Source organism: Phoenix dactylifera, chromosome 3, assembly GCF_051530095.1.
Source record: "Phoenix dactylifera cultivar Ajwa chromosome 3, Ajwa_hap1_PhDact_Kaust_v1.1, whole genome shotgun sequence".
NCBI lineage: Eukaryota > Viridiplantae > Streptophyta > Magnoliopsida > Arecales > Arecaceae > Phoenix > Phoenix dactylifera.
Window position 1 is genome coordinate 35,276,088 of NC_143192.1, and position 21,703 is coordinate 35,297,790.

Here is a 21,703-nt window from a genome sequence, read left to right on the forward strand (position 1 = left end):
TATGGGTGTTTCAAGGTTTGGAACGTGTCTTCCAGGGAGAAGGACTGGAATGGGGCATTCGACTTCTCGGCCGATTTGGGGTTCTTGGAGCAATGCATGGAAGAAACACGAGGTACAAGCTATTTTCGTGTTTTCCAATGTTATTCCTTTATTTCTAAAATCTGTGGTTGGATTCAGTAAAGAGACTCAATAATGCTTATGGGAAAGATAATTACTTATTTCCAACCACATCTGCTTCAGTAATGGCAAGTCAAATTATTTAGGTTCTTTGGTGAGCTGGTCCAGCTTGGACGCACTTCTTTGCTTGTTGAAACTGCACCTAGTTTGCTTGAAATAGGTGATCTCCTTTAATAGTGTGGTTCATTTCCCTGCTTTTTTCAGTAATGGCTTGATCTTCTGGTTTTCCTCTGTCTAATCTTGCCTACTGCTCCCAGTTCCATAGGTGGTAGTTCATGAATTGAATAATTCTGGAAGATTTTGCATGCTCTTGGTAATCCACAAAGATTTGATTGGGCCCTTGCTGTAATTCAATTTGAGGCTGGTTGGAGTTAATGTTGATTCAATTTGCTGGGCATCAAGATTAGTACTTATTTTATCTCTTAGATTGGTAACGACCTATGCTCTATCACTTACAACGATAGCAATCTATGGAGACGTATCTTGATGCACATCGAGTGCCATAAAATTGTTCACTTATATGTGCTGGAGGCTTTAATCGAAATAGTTCCTATTGATCAATTTTTGCAGTGGATTGCATGGACGAAGCAAATGAAGTAAATAACAGTCAGAGAACATTACCTAGGCTGAGCCATACTACTGCCTTCCCTTTAGAGTAGAAATTTGCCATGTGTTGGTGTTGGAAATCAAGGTTGGGTGCCCATGAGGGCAAATGCCCAAGCTCGGTTCAAGTTCTGGTTCCTGTGGGTGTTATTAGATGGTGATAACCACTTGTTGTAGTTATCATAGCTCCCATACACTCCCAAAAACTTCCCCAGTCACTTTGTGATGATAGGTAGGGGATCAGAAACGGGAGAAAGACTCTTAGAAAGAAACACTTCTCTCCTCCTTCCTATCTTCCTCTGCCATTTGCGAACCTAAAAGCTTCTTGGATCATGGGAAACAATTTTTGTTTCAATTGTAAACAGATTTCCGACCTTGAATTCATGCTACAATGAGAAAGAGGATGTTCAAGAACTCGACGAGAAGCCCTAAGCATGTAATTTTAGCCAAAGAAAGGTCCTGAAAACATTTGACCATGGACTTCCAAAAGGTCCTGTGAACATTCTGATTGAAGATTTTAATTTCTTTCTTTGGTATCAGCTGGGCTAGTTTACATGCTTCATAGGGCTCTACGGAGTATGAACGTACTTTTGAAATCCTATATTTATATGATTGTCCATGGGTTGGCTGTTAATGGGACCTCGACCGTTTCTAATGGTTCAAGCCTTCAAGTGTTGTACGGTTCAGTACACCCCAAATTGGGTGGCCCGGGGTGATATGATCTTCAGGACTTTTGAGTGAAAAGTTGATAGCAGGATTTGATGTTGTGAGGAGGACATAAAAAAGCTGAATTTATTGGAGGGTGCTGCTGCATAGCTCTGTGTGGGGGCATGGAAGGCAAAAGAAAAAGAATCATAATTCCAATTAAAATATGTAAGATTAATGGACTCAGATACTACCCTGTCATCATCTGATCTGTCACTTTAGGCTCATTTATAGCTTAAAGTTTTAAACTGCACAAGCCAAACAAGTGACAGTTAAAAAGTACCATATCAGCGAATTATATGTGCAAGTGACATTTTAACCATGCTAGTGCAACTCATCTCTAGGAGATGGGATATAACTTATGTATAGTTGATATAATTTTAGTTTGAAGAAAGAATTCATGTATATGGCATTCGTTATTGCTGTTGGTATTGTGCCTTGTAGATAGGATGACTCTTAAGATTAGAATGTCAAGTTTTTTGTTTTCTTCTCTCCCAAATTTTGATGTTTGATATATGGCAATGCATGTGAATATACTGTTAGTTCGGAGGGAATTGCTGTTTTTGTGTAATGTTATTGCTGTGCCTTCGGAGATACTATGGTATTTAACAAGATGTTGTAAATCCTTGCTTTTGCATCCTTCATATACATGTCACTAAGATAACATAAGGATGCTTTCCTAATAGACTTTTTTTTTGTAATGATTTGTTAAAGAAAAAATGCCTTTTATTATGTGCTTTCCTATGCTTAACTAGTATTATGTTGGGATAAAACAAGCATACCTGATTTGTTGTCCTGGATTAAATTGAATCAACAGGGGATCTCCCACAACGCTTATGCACAGCAGCAGAAATGAAGTCCTACTTGAGCAGTTTCTATGATGATGGGGTTGGTAGTAAATACTTGAGACCTAACAAGAACTGCAATTTAACTTCATGGGTTTCTGGATGTGAGGCAGGATGGTCATGCAGTGCCAGCCAAGATCAGAATATTAGCCTCCAAGATGCCAAAGATATGCCTTCTAGAACTCTTAATTGTCGTCCGTGTTGTCCGGGCTTCTTCTGTCCACATGGTCTTACTTGCATGATACGTAAGTGTCTTGCTCTATGGTTCTTTCTGAAGTGATCTGTGACTAGTTTTAGGTTGGATACTCCCTAAGTGATGTTTTGTAGGTATGAATTTCATTAGGGTTATAACTTATAAGGTGATCAGTTTTCTGTGGTCACTCATTACAATTTCTTATAGAAACTAAAATAGAACTTCCACGAATTATGAAGAGTAACATATTGATAACACTTACAAAATATTTTATTTATATAATCCTTATTTCCATCCAAAATGCATATATATCTAAACAAGAATGTATCCTGGTGGATGAAAAGTTTCTTGTTTTGTGAAAATTTGATTCACCTGTTGAAATAAACTGTGACCATGCCCCTCAACACATCTTCTTGATTTTTCAATTATCATATGATATACAGTAGCTTAAATCTTTCTAAGTGGTATATATTTTCCGGAAAGTGAAAAGAAATAAATTTTGAAACCCACAAGTACCTGAAAAACTTATTCCTTTTGGCAACAACACTATATGTATGACCTTAATAAGTTCATGACCACCAAATTTGAAACAGGTTATAGCCCCATGCTATTTCCTTACATCCATTAAAGATCAAATCTTTTCCATTAGTTGCAAGTGATCGTAATGAACGATCATTTCATTTCAACTTGGTTTACAGAAAGCATCTCTATAGTTTGGCATCACAGATTTTCTTCTTGATGTTAATGTTGCAAAAGGTACAAAGCACTGATGTGCCTCTAAGTGGTTCCCCCATGCATGTTTAGATGGAAGTTTGGTGGTTCACTGGGTTTGCATCTAGTTAGGTCCGCTAGGGAGTATAGTAAGATTTTACAAAAGAGGTTTATCAAAAGCACCAAAACAAGTGTTTCTACAAGAGTGTCTTTGCAGATTAGTCCCTGATATTTGCATATTAATCCCTGTCTTTTTTATATTTATATAAAAAATCCTCGTAAAGCTCTCTGTTTTTACTTAGTCCTTGTGCTAGCCTTTGTTGATTATACCTTAGTGCAGGTTAACCAGTATTACAAAAGGACAAAAAAATGTTTGACTTAATAGCAAATAAGCCTCAGAACTTGGCCTCTTCTCTCTCTGCCATCTTCTTGCTTGGGACTTGCTGCTAGGGGACCAACGGTGGAGGGACATGATTAAGAGGTTGGTTCAGTGCTAGGGGCAAAAATGTTCAGAAGATATGAAATTAACACTGTTAGGAGAGTTAAAGTAGACTATTCCATTCTTATATAGTTAACCTAAAGAACTTAGAAGCAATAAGTTACAAGATTTTAGGGATTAAATAGAAATATGAAAAAAGATAGGATTTAATATGAAAATATAAATGATTTCAGGTACGAATTTGCAAAAACCTTTTCTAAACTCATTTGCTTTAGTATAGACTTTGTTTTACTAAATCATGACAACTAAACAACCCTAGAATTATTTGGTATTATACAGGAAGGCTAAAAATCTTTTCTTAATTTTATAATTGTATAAAATCTTGAGATGTCCGGAATACTGGTTTTTAGAAGCAACACAACTTCAAATACAATTTTGCCACCACGCTTGGGAACAAGTGAACAACAATATGCTGATTCATGATAAGGACCATATGTGACATGAGGCACCTTACTGAACAGAAACTAGGAGGATGATACTTCCGATCAGGTCCATCCATACATCATCTAAAGATTTTGAAAATAGTTAGTCCAAACTTGGCATGTAGGGCCAGTTATATTGCTAAACAGCCAAATTCCATTATGCTGCTTCCTCAGTTTCCGAAAGAATAAATCAAATTATTGATGGACATGAGACAGCTATTTTTAAGTTGATATTTTGTCATTACACATGGTTTAACCGGTTGATAAAATCCCCGACTAATAGTTCTTGTAGAAAAAGCTTTTTCCAAAATTCCATGGTGCAGGTCAGATTTTATACTAACTTGGAGAGAAGAGAATATCCACAAATATTATTTTATCAAGCTAATCATCTATATATAATCAGCTGTATATCTATGTGATTATTACATGTGAAACATCAAACAATAATTAAATAAATAATGAAGTTTGTGACATATAATCCTGTTGTTTCTACAAACATCTAACAAGCAACTATTACATGGCGTGCTCTTCAGTTTTGGACCAGCAACATTGCATACTAATCTCTTGATTGCTTATCTGCCAAAACAAAAATGAAGAATCTATCCTCTAAAAGAAAATCAGTTCTCAAATGATAATATTTGGTTTGAATGCACCACTATTGCAAGTTCATTTTACTTGTATAAGGTGGTTTATTAAGGTATTCAAACACCTTTCACCATATATGACAAATTATGGAAGAAGTTCCTTATTTTTTTCACAACTTTCTGTTTTTGTCAAATGAAGCTTGTCCCTTAGGTGCCTACTGCCCACTTGCCACACTAAACAAGACTACAGGGATTTGTGATCCGTAAGTTGATTTTCTTCTTAATGGATCCATTTTAACATTTTCTTTTAATTTTCTTGCAAAATATGGCATGTCTTGTTTATTGCTCAAAAAACTATGCAGATACAATTACCAGCTACCTCCAGGAAAGCCAAATCATGCTTGTGGTGGTGCAGATAGGTGGGCTGATGTTGGAAGTAGCCCTGAAATCTTTTGCCCAGCAGGATACTATTGCCCAAGCACCATTCAGAAATTTTCCTGCAGTAGTGGGTATTATTTTTATCCAACATGTCTATTTTCTTTCATTTGATCCTATGTTATCTTGTAACAAACATGATCTTGCATCAGAATGTATGAAAAAATGTCAATTATCCTTTTAAATGTTGATTTTAGATCTTGATGATTTGTTGTTTCTTCCTTTAGGGATTTGTGGTTATAAATCTCTAACCAGCTTCATGTTGCATCTTCCAGACATTATTGCAGGAAGGGTTCTACTTCTGAAATAAGTAAGTTTTTCATTGGTCATTTGATTGAGTAGCTGTTTCTAGGTATCTTTAAGAACCCTTTGTTCTACATGCTATGGATTATTATTTTTGCAGGTTTGTAGATCTTGTGAAATCAGGTTCATTTAATACTGCGTGTAGAAATAACAACATTGTAATTTATGGCTGTTCATTTATTTGGCTTTTCTGAATTCTTTTGAAATAAAAAGCTGAACCAAAAGCAAATGATACACTCATTTAATGCTACAAGGTTATTTAATTAAACTAGTTAAGGCAAGACTAACAGGCTAAACTGAAGCTTGCCATAGAACTAGCCGTGTATAAAGATCGTAGTAACTCCAAATGTAGAAAGTAGAAGCAGGTTGTCATTGTAAGTTGTGTTATGACATTTCTGTAAAGATGTCTTATAAGATGATAGCTGTGAAAAGCTTTGATCTTTTATTTGGAGGGTTATTATGCAAGTACCGGGGAATGTTCGATGCAGGTCGCAGGTTTTCGCGTGCCTTCCCCGACCCGTGGGCTCACCGCCTCACGTGTGGGTACGTCACCCCAGATGGAAGGAAAGCATATTCGCCAACGAGCCATCCGGGTGTGGGGCATCTGGTCCCCTAATTTAATCGATGCCCGTGCATTTCGAACCCGGGCAACTCGAGTGGAATTATCGCCCCCTTACCACCAGGCTACCACCTTGGTGGCAAATATGATTATATTTGCAAATATGAAAAGTCAATGCAACAGAGTTTGCATTTATAAAAAGCCATTCTATGCCCTTAAAGAAAGTTAGAAACCTTGTTCTATTTGGCACGAAGTGTAATTCTATTGTTGTGTTGGAAGTTGCTAAACAAGAGAAGAAAACAAAGAAAAGGGAACTTCCTCTTCCTTCCCTTTAGTTGCTAGAGTTTCTTTCTCATTCTCTTGGAGCGAAGGTGGTCACCATGATTCTTCTTTCTCCCTTCCCAAGTTGCTGTTGCTATCTTTTGCTGGATGCTGGTCCCAGTCCTAACCTACCCCTTTTGGGGGATAAGCATGTGCCAAAGTGCTACGTGATTAGAGAACCCTTCCCTAATACAGTCAGTTTCCCAACAGTTCTGGCAAGTCTATTTGGGCAAACATAACTACTCGTTCAACATCTTTTTTTATTTCTGGTCTCCAATATATATGATTCAATTTCGTTATTACAGGAAATTTGCCAACCTATATTCTCTTTTTGTTTTTCATTACTTTTTGAGCTGGCACTCTTGATTAAAGCTCATAATTAACTTTCAGGATGCTACATCAAGAGCTCATGTAAGTCAAATTCCGCAAATCAAAATATCACTTTATTTGGTGTTTTATTAATGGTAAGTGTTTTTTAGCTTTATTTTACTTGTACATTTTGCCTCTTTAAAAATCAGAGAAGTTGCTTGAAATTATCTTTCTCTTAGTAGTAAACATATAAATATCATTACATTCCTAATAACTGCTTCAGAATTAGAAACAGGCATTAGTCTTGTATGGAATTCTTGAAAGCTCTTTGTACCTGCAAAGGATGGTTAATAATGTGTCATTTAAAGTAAGTCATCACAAAACTATCATTTTCTCTTCTAGGTGTCTAGAATTACTTGGTTGTTTCATCCAAGTTGTTGTGGCTCAAAATGAATGCACTTCGACTGGATTTGGAGTTGGGGCCATGGGCTTTTGGGGTTAGGCAATGGTGGGTTTTAGGTGTGGAAGGTATTTACCTAGAAGTGCTGACTCTTGCCTAGAGCTGCGTAGGTTCCTTTTGGGCTTAAACTAGGTCTCTATTAAAGGACCATACAGTCAAACCCCAAGTCATAATTTCCAGCCCATGAATTTGAGAACGCAACTCCATTAACAGGTTTCTTGCAGCAAGGAGATAAGAGTATAATAGACTGCTTTTCTATGGAGATTTGATGCTTTATATTGATTTGCTAGGGGAAGCTATTTGTATAAGGCACTTTATTGAATGAAAATTTGCTGGGGCTTCAGCAAGGAGGGATAATTTAACTTCTGTTGATGTAGGAAAGGAGGGGAAGATTTAAGGTAAATGGATGAAAGTTATGATAAATGCAAGGTTGGAAACTTGACTGTACTGTTGCATCTCAAACCCATGTCAAGCACTGTATTGATCCGTATCCACACAATGTTGTTGTTTGGTTCAGCGAACATGATTAGATACAGGGGGCATCTCATGTCTCCTACCATCTTTGTACATGAATGATACAGGGGACCTTGAAGAAAATATGTGGAAAAGCTTGAAATATACATATGTACATACTGAATGATACAGGGGACCATGGAGAAAATATGTGGAAAAGCTTGAAATATACATATGTACATACCTACGTGCACACATACATGCATGTATTGTGCATGTATGTATACATAGAGAATGAGAAGACCCAGTAAAAGTAAAATTTTTGGTACAAGTCCTGGTTCGTCCTAGCTGTTCCAATTGTCAGGGACCTCAGTACCTGAAAAAATGGGTCCACCCTGTATTGGCTATTATGAACCAAGACATTGACTGGAATGGGTGATGTCCACTGTACCGACACTTGGTGTGGCCTGGTATCTTGGTAATTCACTGGCATGCCATTTTTTCCTCTTTATTGCTGTGTCCTATGTTTGTTTAGAGGCATTTTAGGGTTCCTTCGTATCATACTTTAGGATTAGGGATGTTTTTGAGGACTCGAAATTTGAGGTTAGGCCTTTTTCTTCAGCCAAAGGCCCAAGGAGAGGCCCTGTGCCAGTATATCACCTAAATACAAGACACATCATAACAAGGGAGAAGAGAGGAAGAAGGGCAGGAGCTCAAAACGTGGGTGCCATGAACCCAATACCAAAGTGGTCTCGGTACCAATGTAGCATCATAAATCCAATTGTGGATTGTTAAACAATATCTATTTTGTTCCAAATCACGAATTATCTTATTTGTGAAATAAAACTATGTAGACAAATTCAATTTTTTTGTTGATAATGCTTCTTTTCATAAAAAAATGTTAAACATTAGACAGACTCTATAATGTAACTTAGGTATTCCACTTTTATGATTACAGTGCTGCTGGTATATGAGCTAATTATTATACAAATGCACAAATACATATACAAATACATGCATAAAAGCATGTGTATGTGGTGTATTCACACACACAATCCTGACCTTAACTCTATACAACTTGGTGCTGAACTCTTACCCATGAAAATTTTGTTCCAGAGAGGGTCTGGGCTTAGCACGTGGAAGGATAGCTCAGGCTAGCTCATTGGTTATGTGATTTTACATTGTAACACTGAAGAATAATTCTCTGAAGTTTCTGTTTAGTATGAAAGATTTTAAACAAGAACAGAAAGCTAAGTTTGACAGACGAAATGGCATCTGTACTCAGGGAAAAAATTTTAAGCCTCAGACAATCACAAAACATATTTTTTGAGGCCCAAATTTGTGCTAAACTTTTGCAGAACCTGCCTTCGTCTTGTGCCCCTTTTCAACCATCATCAGCAGTTGTTACACAGAGAATTCCCATCTTTGAAAATTATAAAATGTGCTGTTGTTACCTATGGAAGAATAGGCACCTTTAATATAATATTTATGATTTTTCTACAAACATAATAGTCACTATCAATTTCCTAGTGTCTATAGCAATGCTATACATAGGTGTTAAAAAATAAAAACATTGTCATAAGCCACTTGCCAATGTACTTTTGATATTACTGCAACTTCCTAAGCTATGGAGCAATGGTCCTAGGAAGATATTTATGTTAGTCTATCCTATCTTAATCTTGAGCATAAGATGTTTGCCTTCTGTTTCTGTTACTGTAGGTTGCACTGAGTTTGTTATTATTGATAATATACAATTTCTCTGGCCAAATTATCACCATCCACAAAAGGAAACAAGCCAAATCTAGGGAAGCTGCTGCAATGATGGCTAGAAAAACTGTACAGGCTCGTGAAAGGTGGAAAAAGGCAAAAGAAATTGCAAAGACACATACAGCTCGGCTTCAGAATCAATTATCTCATACGTTCTCTCGCAAAAGGTCTGTTGAACGGCAAGAGGAGCTAAAGTTTCTTAGTCGATCTCAGCAATCACCAGCAGCATCCACATCAAAGAACAGTGAACCAGATAATGTTACTAAAATGATGCATTCACTTGAAGAGTACTCTGATAGTGAAGGATTCAGTCTTGAAATGGAAGATAAAAACTTTAAGAAAAATATGCCTAGAGGTGAAGAAAAGCAGACTCGTACCCAAATCTTTAAGTATGCATACGGTCAAATTGAAAAAGAAAAAGCTGCGCAACAACAACTGAACCTGACCTTTTCAGGAGTAGTTTCTATGGTTGCTGCCAATGAAATCAGAACCAAGCCTATGATTGAGGTTGCTTTCAGAGACGTAACTCTATCTTTGAAGGGAAAACAACTTCTGAGGTGTGTGACAGGAAAACTTATGCCTGGCCGTGTAACTGCGGTCATGGGCCCTTCAGGTGCAGGAAAAACCACCTTTCTTAATGCTATGACTGGAAGGACAACTGGATGTGAGATAACTGGTTTAGTTCTTATAAATGGAAAGGTTGAACCTATTCATGCATATAAGAAAATCATCGGTTTCGTACCACAAGATGATGTTGTCCATGGAAACTTGACAGTGGAGGAGAATCTTTGGTTCAGTGCAAGGTGCAGGTAAGAATTTTCTCAATACATACACTGCATATATTAATGTTTTATGTCAAAGCATTACCTTCGTGACTGAATATCTATGACAGTATTTAAATATTTGGAAATTTGATATTAGTAACCTTTATTTTACCTCCTCGTTCATTCATTCGATGCTTGCTCTATGAAATTTACTTTATTATTCATTTTTTATCAAGGTTATATTTAGGATTAGATCTGGATTAGTATTGTGGCCTTTGAGACTTTTTAGACATTGTATTAGCCTATCAGGATTGGTGGGCAGACTTTGTCCTAGACATTAAAGTTTGCATAACTGATGGATTTCGCACAATTATCTTGCTCCTATAATCTTTCATTTTTTCCCCCTCTTTTTTACTTCCAGATCAAAACATTGTTTCTCTAGAAACATAGTCTGCCTTGGTTTCATCACTTTCATGTTCTTGTGTTCAAGTTTCTGTTATCTAGAATTGTTTTGGCAGCTTGCCCTCAACTTCAGGACTTGTGTTTGTCTTCCTGGAATCTGTTTGACTATACATGCATGATGCATATTTAATTTTAAGAGATCTGAAGTTTATCAAGACATCTGTCCTTTTGTAATCATGTGGTCATAACTTATTGCTGATTGTGCATGGAAGAAACACATAGCAACAGATCTGCTACCAGATTTGATGTGTTTATCTATCAGATTCTTTTATCACTTTTGAGATCGACCGTGCTAGATACTAGAGAAAAAAAAGAAAAATGCATACCATTTTCTTGATAAGAAATCCCAGATTTCCTGCTGCTCTATTTTGAGGCTAGCAATCTATCCTTTCCAGAATTCACAAATGGAAGTCATGGAGTAGAATAATCTCCATGGCAAGTAACGTGTTTTAGCCAAGCGACGCAGGACAGAAGAGAGAGAGAGAGAGAGAGAGAGAGAGGAGAAGAAGAAGAAGAGGAGAGAGGAAAGCCAAGGGAGAGAGAAAGGAGGATATCTCAATATTCTATAATCTCAATAATGTAAATTGTGTTATCATTAACACAGGAATGGGTTTATTTAGACAACTCGAAACCCTAATAAGAGTCTGCATAAAAATAAATTCTAAATCTAAATAATATTCTAGAATCCAAATAAAAAATAAAATTTTCTCATTTTTAAATAAAATAAAATATCTTAATTTCTATATTTGCATCTAAGATAAGTGCATCAAGATTTCTTATTGTTGGACGGGCTTCTGTCACCAAGGTTTGTCATCTTAGTATCGGGTACTGTACGAGCACATTGCTAGTTCGATATAGTATGATCCCTTTGGAATGTTATGCACCCCATGCCGAGATAGATCTTGACCTCTTATACTCACTTTTTATCATAGACCGCTTGAAACTGGGCGGTACGGTACAATATGACCTCAGTATGGAACGGAACCGCTCAATTCGGATTGCTACGGACTGCCATCGGTCAGTTCAGGTTTGTTTGGGGCCTGTACCAAGCCAAAACTATCTCGTCTCGGTTCTAACCGGGTACGAGTTGCACATCCGAACAAGGCAATTCAGGATGAGATGGCAATCATTGGTTTTATCTCATTGGACCTTGGCCCAATCAAATAGAGAAAATTTTTATTACCGAGAAAAATACATGCTAAAAGGAAGTTACATTATTTGATAATGGGTCCTTGTTTGCATTACTAGTAGAATTTGTTGTTGTTGGATTGGGAGAAATTTAATTGATGAAATAACTTTAGAAATTGAACCAGCAACTATTAGTTCAGCTAGTTGGCACCTCTCTTCTTAGGTAGGGATGGCAACGGATCGGGTAGGTCATTAGTCGTCCCCACCTCCTATTTGCTTCGGAGTGGGTAGAGTCAGATGGGGTAGGGTGGGGTAGGTAAAGCTAGATAGGGCGGGTTGGATGGATTGGGTCAGGTAAAGCTACAAATTTTTTTTTTTTTTTTGCATACAAATCAATTTTTTGCCTTAGAAAGGGGATTTGTGAAAAGTTATATATTATCGAGTCGAGTTCGAGTCGGGCTTTAGCATTACCCACACCTGCCGTGATTCTGTTGCGGTTCGAGTACATGAGGGGTGGAGTAAATTGCGACCCCTATCCTTAGGAATTCCTTTTGGGGGAGTTCCAAGGTTCAAATCCTGGTGGTGGCATACTACCACAGTATCGCTTAGGAAGAATTAATGAACTAGCTCACAATAGTATGGACTCATTCATGTGCAACGGTAACTTGTCTTTTTAACCTTGTTGAGGAGACATGGGAGGCTTTATATGATAGGCACTCTGCTCAGGAGGTTGTGTAAGTAAATGAATCTTTTAAGGTAAGATAAGGTTCCAAAAACATGAAGAATGTTACATTTACCAAAAGATATATGTTTAAGAAGTTGAATGTGTGTTGACCTCTCATAAAGACCTTGTCGAGAACAAAATTGACAACAAGAGTTTCAAGTGGTAAAACTTTTGCTGGGTTAGACTCAAATTATCAACATTTGCTTGGAGAAGTTTTTATTGAGGATTGGATTCCACCTTTTAATTCCTTCAGCCCAACCCATCCCATCTGCACATATTTGATCAAAATCTGCCCTTCTTACCTTGCCTTTGAAAAATGATAGAGATCATGGTCTTTGTGTACAAGGAGGAAGAGATGCCCATAGTGGAGGACATGAATAAGGAGATGCTATAGTAGAAGCTATGAATTTGTGCAACCAATGTGGGTTAACTAGTCATACAACATTGATATGCTATGTCCTTCATGGAAAATCAAGGTAGGAAAATCAAGCTTTACTACTCTTAATAGGCTTACCTTGAGTTACTTAGTTGTCCTAAACAGGAAGAGTAGAATTAACTTATGAGGAAAATTTTAGAACTATATATTGGGTCTTTCTTTGTTAAATAAGCTGCCACATTAGGTAATGCATGTATTATCATGTTTTGGTGTAGGGCCAATTTTTTTTCCCTTTGGTGGGTCACAAATACATTTAGTAAAACCTAAAGTTCTAATTGAGAAAAAACTATGTCCATGATCATGTTGTAAATTTTAGTATAAGGTAAATAAGAAGTGCTACTATTGAATTTGGGTAGTTAACTTCCAAGTACATATACCATAATTAGAACAGATGTTAATGACACAAATTAAAAATTATAAAATAAATTAGGTAACTATATTATGTTGAAAAACATTTGCTAGACTTATGAATACATATCATATATCCATGTGTTTTGGAGGAAAAAGTCATATTGAGTATTTACCAAGGAAGGTAGTAGTGGAACCAGCATCTAGGTCAGTTGGCTAGCGAGATGGTACAGTATGCCCCTGTGCTATGCCGTTCTGGCATGAACTGACAGGCAAAACCGGAAGGGAGGGGGAGAGGGAGAAGGAGAGGAAAAGAGAGAGAGGGAGAGGGTGGCGGTTGGAATAAGAGGGATGGAGGGGGAAAGAGGGCTTCAAAAGAGAGAGAGAGAGGGAGGGAGAGGGTGGTGGTTGGAATAGGTTCGAGGGATGGGGAGAGAGGGCTTTTGAAGCCCTCTCGCCTCTCCCCTGTTTTGACGCATGGAGGAGAAATGGCTTTGAAAGCCCTTTCTCCCCCTCCCTCGCCTTGTTTTGGTTGCTGTCGGCCACTCTTTCTCCCTCCCTCACTCTCTCTCTTTCTTCCTCTTCCCTTCCGCTGGTTTCTCTATCGGGAGGCCGGAACCATCCTAGTCCGCTACCAATGTGATTTGGTGCATCCTAAACTGAGTGATTCGGGATGGTTCCGCTGATGTTGGTATTTACTAATACTTTACAAACTTTATGAGTCAATAAACTAAAAAGGGCATGTTGTGTGAATTTCTCAAGTTCCAATAGCTCAAATTTGTTATATATCATTATGTCATTGCGATGATTAACAATAAAGAGGCTTAAATGATGAGATCTAGAATAGCTACTTATCTTTAAACTTTTGAACCTTTCAAAGTGATCTCAATAGTGTTACCTCCAACATCGCAACAATTAACATTGAGCAATGGGTATGGATGAGAATGGTGAAAAGGAGGAATGACGGTAGAAGGGTATCTTAGGACTTTGAAAATTGGAATGTTACTACCAGAATTAGAGAGAGAGAGAGATAGTATCTTGGTTTATGTGGTTTTCCTTTTTCTTTATATTTTTCCTTTTATAAGGTAGGAATAATTGGATAAGGAAAAAAGTGTGGGATATAAGAGGCTATTGTATAATTTGAGGTTTCTTTTTTAACTATTTTGTTTTTATAAATAGTTGCAATGCATCGATTTTAGGGGTGCAGCTTGAGTGTAATGCCAAGATTATAAGGACATGTAGGTTCCGAGAGCTATCTTGGTACAGGGTGTGTACTATACAATAGATTATAAAAAGGAGCCAGGAGCTATCTTGGTACGGGGTGTGTATTCTACCATAACGACCATACTGTACCAAACTAGTAATGTATCGATATGGTATCTATTACCGAGATTGTGGATCTTGGCCGATATCATATCAAAATATATATTTATAACTGCAACTCTTTTCATTGTCTCGTACCCCGTTATTGAAGTCTGAATCCTTTATCCACTCCACTTTTTTCCACTTCAGCATTATTAGATCCAACCACTATATGATGTTGGTGGGCAACGGTTTGGAGATGTTAGACCACCATTTAATGTTGGTGGGTAATGGCCTCTAGAGATCTGATTGTGAGCATAAGATCATTCCATCTGCCCAAGGAAATTCAACCCTTGTTAGAGGATAGGGGCCTCTCCTAGGCGTTCTCAACCTCTAGGAAGTTGCCAAACTAATTGAAGTTGTGGGAAAGCAGAGAATATTGAAGGATTGTGCTTGTCCTCTCAACAACAAAGATCTGGTTGATCACCCCGAATAACATCACCCACATTATTAGCCTCTTTAATCAGAATCCCACCCTTGCCATCTCCATCCCACGTAATTTAGTTCCTAGAAGGACACTCCGATGTGTTGTCTGATACTAAGTTGCTATCTGTCTGGCCCATGGAATGCCGTACCGGCCCCTACCGGCCGGTGCATACCGGTCCGGTCCTAGACCGGTACCGGAACGGCAAAAAAATCGGTATTTTCCGTTTTTTATCCGAACCGGCCGGTACGGGCCCGTACCGGTGCGAACCGGCCGGTTCGCACCGGTACGATTTTTTTTTTAAGAACCACAGCGCCGCGCGCTGTGGTTTTTGAAACCACCGTGTACCGTACCGGTACCGGCCGGTACGTACCGGACCGGACCGGTACCGTACCGGTCCGGCCGGCCACCGGTACGCCGACCGGTACCGGTACGGCGGACTCTGGCCTGTTTCAGCCTTGTACAGGGCTCGGACTTGATCTTGTAGAACATTTTCAGGCTTTTTGTGCAGCCAAGCTTATGCAAGTTGTAGTCTGACCAGAACCCTCCTCTATTCCATAATGTTCCAAAGTTGCTTGAAGTGTAATGTTTGTAGTAATTTTTTATTGGTTCAGCGTTGCAATTAAGTTTCTCTCTTCGTCAATGATATTTCCAATGTGGACTTCCTCTCCGGAGTATCAACCTTTGCTGGGTTTTTATCACATCTAGATTGTGGACTCCACTGGGTAAGGTAGCAACCTTAGCTGTCCTTTCGTCCTCGTGTAGATAGATATTGGCTCGTTTTTACTTAATATCTTTAGTCACTCTAGGACCAGCTAGGGATATTTCTAGATTTCAATGATGAAGTATGATTCAGTAGTTTTTTCAATCTTTTAGTTATTCCACAAGGAAGAACAAACTCAATATAATAAGAAAACTTCTTGCTGTTTAATAAGTTGCATACACTCTTACTACTTTGAATCGTGTCATTTTTTATATAATGTTTCCTAAAAAAGAAAAAGGGATTTAGTATATATCTTATATCTTTCGACAATTAGTTTGGTTATAAATCTTCAAGTATTACCATGTTGGCCATATCCCAGCTTTTATTTCTTTCAAGTATTATTGTTTTCTTAAAGACCCTTTTATACCATATTCCTAATTTAGTTATAAACTTTATATGATCTGTCAATTGTTTCTGAACTATTAAAAGGCTCATCAGCTTGACTAAAAACATGTGCTGCTCGCAGACTTGCAGTTCATGCTATTTTCCATGCAGATATGCTAATGATGTACTTGTAGACTATCTTTGACTTGGCTAGGTGCTTTTGTTGAATGCATCTGATGTACACTGACAACTCCATAATTTACTTACTAAACATTTAATAACATTGAGAATTCTTTCAACTATTATTTTCTATTTCCAAGCCAATTACCTGTAGTTCACTTTCCTTGCCATAAAGAACTCAGGATTGATGTTTGGTACAAATGACTGTCTACTTAACCTAAATGAAGGTTTCAAACACCGGCCTATGCCACTCTGTGCCAGCTGACATATACAATGCTAGGCCAGTATGGGCATCTAGAAGGGTTAGAATGACACCAGTTAGTTATTATTTAAGATATTCATAAATAAAAGGGTACTAAGTTTTTGTTTTTTATTTCAACATGGTAGCACATGTGCAATTGGCAATGGCACTTAAACTTTCTACTCCTGCAACCGACATCGGTGTGGAAGCTGTCTTTAGAGCTTTTCAGTTATATGCACTGGACTTAGTACGTAGATCCATTTTTGTGTTTTTAGTGCCATTCATGCTATTCAAGATTTTTCATTTGTTTCATGTATCCTTATAAACCACCCACAGCTTAAATGCCAATCATTCTGTGAGATATTGTTCTATACTTCTATTCATAGCTTAAATGTCTGTCGTTTTGCAAATTGATTGTCTGCTGATTTAGAATATCACACTCATCCTCTAATTGCATTCTATTTTTTTTAATCTATTAGAGTTAGAAAAGGTTACTACCTTTTTATCCTTGTGATGTAGGCTTTCTGCTGACATGCCAAAAGCGGATAAGGTTCTAGTTGTGGAAAGAGTTATCGATTACTTAGGGCTGCAAGCAGTGCGGGATTCCTTGGTTGGGACGGTAGAGAAGCGTGGAATTTCTGGTGGACAGAGGAAACGAGTAAATATTGGGCTAGAAATGGTTATTGAACCATCTTTGTTGATACTAGATGAACCTACATCTGGTTTGGACAGTTCCTCATCTCAGCTGCTTTTGAGAGCTCTTCGTCGTGAGGCACTTGAAGGGGTAAACATCTGCATGGTGGTTCACCAACCTAGGTTGTTCCAAATTCATGAGAATGTGAATTCTAAATTATGTTCTCCCATAGATCTCTCTCATTTTTTTCCTTTCCATAGTTGCTTTTATATGTCCTGAATAAAGCTTGAACTGTATTTGTATCACCAAAATGTACAATATGCTAATAAAATATTGATATGGAAAAGAACTATACCATTTGCTCGACTAGCTTACAGTGAGGTTTTAATGTTTATCATTTGTTTCGTTTGTTTCCTTCTGAACACTTGAAGCTGTAAGCCAGTTGACCTTCTATTCAATACTCTCATCATCTTTGTTTGAAGGAAAAAATTGTCATTCATACGTTCTGGTCACTTTAAAGTACATAATGAATTCTGAGGGAAGACAGTAACTCAAGTAATGAACTGAAAGGTGATATGAGATCTATGAAATAAAAGATCTATAATTAGTTATATGACATGTGGCTTGTCTAGTTCAAGGTTCGTCGAACCGGTACCGAGATCCGTACTAGTTCGAACCGAACGGAACCTTTGTTCTGTCTGGTTCCGGTCGGTTCCGGCCACATCCAATCAGGTACCGGCCCCTAAGGGGGCAGAACCGTTTTTTATTAAAGAACCAACCCGGCCTAGGGGCTGGAACCATTTTCCATTAAAGAACCGACCCGGCCTAGGGGTCGGAACCGTTTTCCATTAAAGAACCGACCCGGCCTAGGGGCCGGAACCGTTTTCCATTAAAGAACCGACCCGCCCTAGGGGCCAGAACTGTTTTCCATTAAAGAACCAACTCGGTCGGAGACCGGATTGGCTCGGTTCGGGCGGAACCGGCCGGTTCGGCTCGATTCAGCAATCATTGGTCTAGTGTGGATCACAACAGTCTGGTTGGGTGGTTTACCTTGTGAAGCAAGAGAATGGAGGCTGCTTGCATGTCAGGATAACTATAATCAAATTGTTTGAGATTTTGGTTTTTGTGTTTGTCTGTTTTAATATGGAAAAAACTAGTTGATGTGATGAAATGGATATAAATTTTGTAGTTCATATAACTTTTCATGCCATTCCTCTATATTTGCTGGAATAAGTCAACATTCTTTCGTTAATTGTAATGAATTTTCTGCTTTAGCTATACTTTGTTCAAGATGTTCGACGATTTGATACTGTTGGCAAAAGGAGGTCTAACTGTGTATCATGGAGCAGTGGAGAAAGTCGAAGAATACTTTGCAAACCTAGGGTTCAATGTTCCTGAGAGAGTGAATCCTCCAGACTACTACATTGATATTTTAGAAGGCATTACAAAGCCAGGCACAAGTATTGCTGTTACTTGTAAAGAGCTGCCCCTCAGATGGATGTTGCATAATAGGTACGACATACCCCCAGATATGCAACATAATCTTGATGGAGTTGATACATCAGCAAGAGGTGGCAGAACAAACTCTTCTAGGGATGGATCTGACGGGCAATCTGTTGTTGGTGAGGCAGGCAGAAATGCCAATGCTTCCCTAACCCTAAAGCAATATCATATGGCAAACAACTTCTCAAAATTAACAGATTTATCTAACAGAAGGACTCCTGGTATTTTGGTGCAGTACAAGTACTACTTGGGAAGGTAGTTTCTTTAGTTGAAATTGTTATTATTCTTTATATTTTACAAATACGATGTGCATACTAAAAATGTTGAAGAGCTTTTTGTCATTGTCATGGAATCTTGGACATTGTTTGGTCTATCTAAGAAGGATGTCTTCTTCACTTGCAGAGTCATGAAGCAACGTTTACGTGAAGCTAGAATACAAGTAGTTGATTTTCTGATCCTGGGTCTTGCTGGAGTCTGCTTAGGAATGCTTGCTAAAGGGGGAGATGAAACATTTGGGGTGCAAGGTTACACGTACACCGTGATTTCTGTTTGTAAGTTGGAGATGCATTTACTACTATTCTTATAATATGATTTTTAATAAGAACTACAAACACCAAATAATTATTTAGACCTTTCTCTGGAATGGCAGGATTACCTCGCTATGCTTATAATATCATGACAAGATAATATCATAATGTAATGCCATTTTGCTTGGTTGTTCACAAACATATTCCTAGTTAAAATGCCAAACTAACTAAAAATTGAGGGCTTCATGATTCATGCCACAAATCTATAGACCCACAAATCTTAAAACCCATAAAATCTAAGTTTGATCTGGAGAAAATGCTTCGCAGATTGGAAGAAATGACATAAAAAGGGCATACATGGCTTATATGTGCAATAAATTTGGCCACATAAAGATTTGGCTAAAACTCTGACGCTAACCATCGTTTGGAAATGGCTCTGGGTGAAACTGAAACGTTTTGGAGTTTCATTGTAACTTCGAAAGAAATGTTAAAAACAATTTGCTAGGATCTAGTTGTTTTCAACAAGTAATTGTCAATGCATTTAGCTCTATTTTACTTTGTCTGCCATTATAACATTTCTTTTTTCATCTCCCATGAATGAGATATTAAACTGATTGCTGGTTGAAAGTATTTAGATCAGGTCCGCTTTTAGCACTTTAAGATTATGTCCTTGGGATGTAAAATATAATGGTCATTGGAAGCATCTAAATACCTCTCTTGAGAGGTCACATTAGCAAAGATAGAGTTCTGCAAAATCTTTCTACTCCAAAATTTTGATTGGTTGGTTGATGCACTCTGTTGCAGCTCTCCTATGCAAGATTGGAGCTCTAAGGTCATTTTCACTTGAGAAGTTGCAATATTGGAGAGAAAGAGCATCGGGCATGAGTTCACTAGCTTATTTTCTCTCAAAAGATACAATTGACCATTTCAATACAGCCATCAAGCCTATAACTTATCTTTCAATGTTCTATTTCGTCAGCAATCCAAGGTCATCCATTGCAGATAACTATACAATTTTGGTTGCACTTGTGTACTGTGTAACTGGCATTGGTTATATTTTTGCCATCTGCTTCCAACCAGGTTCAGCCCAACTGGTGTGTCCAAGAAGTTACCTGAAACTCTTTTTTTCTACTATATCTTTTCTCTTTTCATTATCTCTTAACTCCAAGGTAACATTGATGTTGCAGTGGTCTGCTCTACTTCCTGTTGTTTTGACTTTGATAGCAACTCGGCAGAAAAGTTCAAAGATCCTAGCTGACTTATGCTATCCAAAGTGGGCACTGGAAGCATTCGAAATTGCAAATGCAGAAAGGTTTATATTGACTATATTTTCCTTTATGCTAGTGATATGCTCATAGTACCAGATTTGTTTAGTTGTGATGAAGCACATCAATTAGTTTTTCCTTGTTTTCATATATACATAGTAACTGTAGATTGTGCAGACATGAACCTATGCATATCATTCTTTGAGGGGGAAAAAAGGAAAATTTTTGGTTCCACGGACATAGACATATGGAGAAATGATGCACCTGCTCAACCGATTTTAGATTTCATGTAGCCTGATGAAGAAAACATAATTGCATGTTAAATAGCATAGGTATTTATATACATATATGTATGTAACGCATTTAAGAATATTTGCCAGAATGCTTCCCATGCAAAATCAATAATAACCCCTCTAGAATGAAAATCCACACTATCTCTTACCTATGCATTGAGCATATATAGCTCTGATGGTATGATCCCTCGCTTTTATTTAATTCATAATTTTAAAGCTTCCAAATTGGTTAAAATTTTGGTTTCTAAATGTTTTAAGATGACTATGTCAAGATCGACTCTTATTGTATATTTAATCTGACTCTTTATTACTGCCATCCATTCTGTGCCCATTCCATGCATAGGTAAACTAGTCCAAAACAAATGATTTTTGGTAACTGGGCATTTAGATGTCGCATTTGTGTGGATTTTCCTTTAAAAAGGATTATCGTTAATTTTGCATGGAACAGTTGATGCCAACTACTCTCAAATGTATTTGTGCGCATGTGTCTGTAGGTGCATGTGCATGTGTATGCACATATGTTTTTCTATTAGCTAGAATGTTATCAATACTATTTAGTCTCAAGTACTATTAAGTATGGACCCAAAATTAATGATAATCCTTCAAAAATGAGAATAGACATCATTGCTCAAGATGTTCAATGCAGATAATCAAGTGTTTGGAGGTCTTTTACCTATAAGCTACAATCTCGTGAGCTCTTGCTGCATAACTCCTTAGTTTGATCCCCCCCCCCCCCACCAACCAGCCTCATGGGGCTGGCTTTGTGGATCAAGGAACAAAAATCAACTTTTGTGACTCTTAACCCATTGATATGTTTTTCAAGTTCATTGAAAGAGCAACTCTAGGCAAGGAGGTCTTGCCAAGACATGAAAAGTCCAATAGTAGGAAGCCTACCTTATTGTTTGGTGCAGTTTGAACTTTGAACTCATGCGACCAAGGAAAAGCCCTCCAAGCTTCCTCTAGACTTTGCTCTTGCTAG

General features: G+C 37.8%; 1 protein-coding gene across 1 annotated transcript in view; it reads left to right on the forward strand.

Moving 5' to 3' along the window:
• Positions 1–21,703, forward strand: part of LOC103696855 (ABC transporter G family member 28) — a 29,155-nt gene that overhangs the window by 538 nt on the left and 6,914 nt on the right. Inside the window, exons 2-13 of the mRNA XM_039123624.3 lie at positions 36–112; positions 2,303–2,575; positions 4,939–5,002; positions 5,102–5,248; positions 5,450–5,484; positions 6,748–6,821; positions 9,299–10,155; positions 17,022–17,318; positions 18,412–18,894; positions 19,042–19,190; positions 19,971–20,260; positions 20,354–20,478. Of these exons, the coding sequence (XP_038979552.3) occupies positions 36–112; positions 2,303–2,575; positions 4,939–5,002; positions 5,102–5,248; positions 5,450–5,484; positions 6,748–6,821; positions 9,299–10,155; positions 17,022–17,318; positions 18,412–18,894; positions 19,042–19,190; positions 19,971–20,260; positions 20,354–20,478 (2,871 nt within the window). The remainder of the gene's footprint in view (positions 1–35; positions 113–2,302; positions 2,576–4,938; positions 5,003–5,101; positions 5,249–5,449; positions 5,485–6,747; positions 6,822–9,298; positions 10,156–17,021; positions 17,319–18,411; positions 18,895–19,041; positions 19,191–19,970; positions 20,261–20,353; positions 20,479–21,703) is intronic.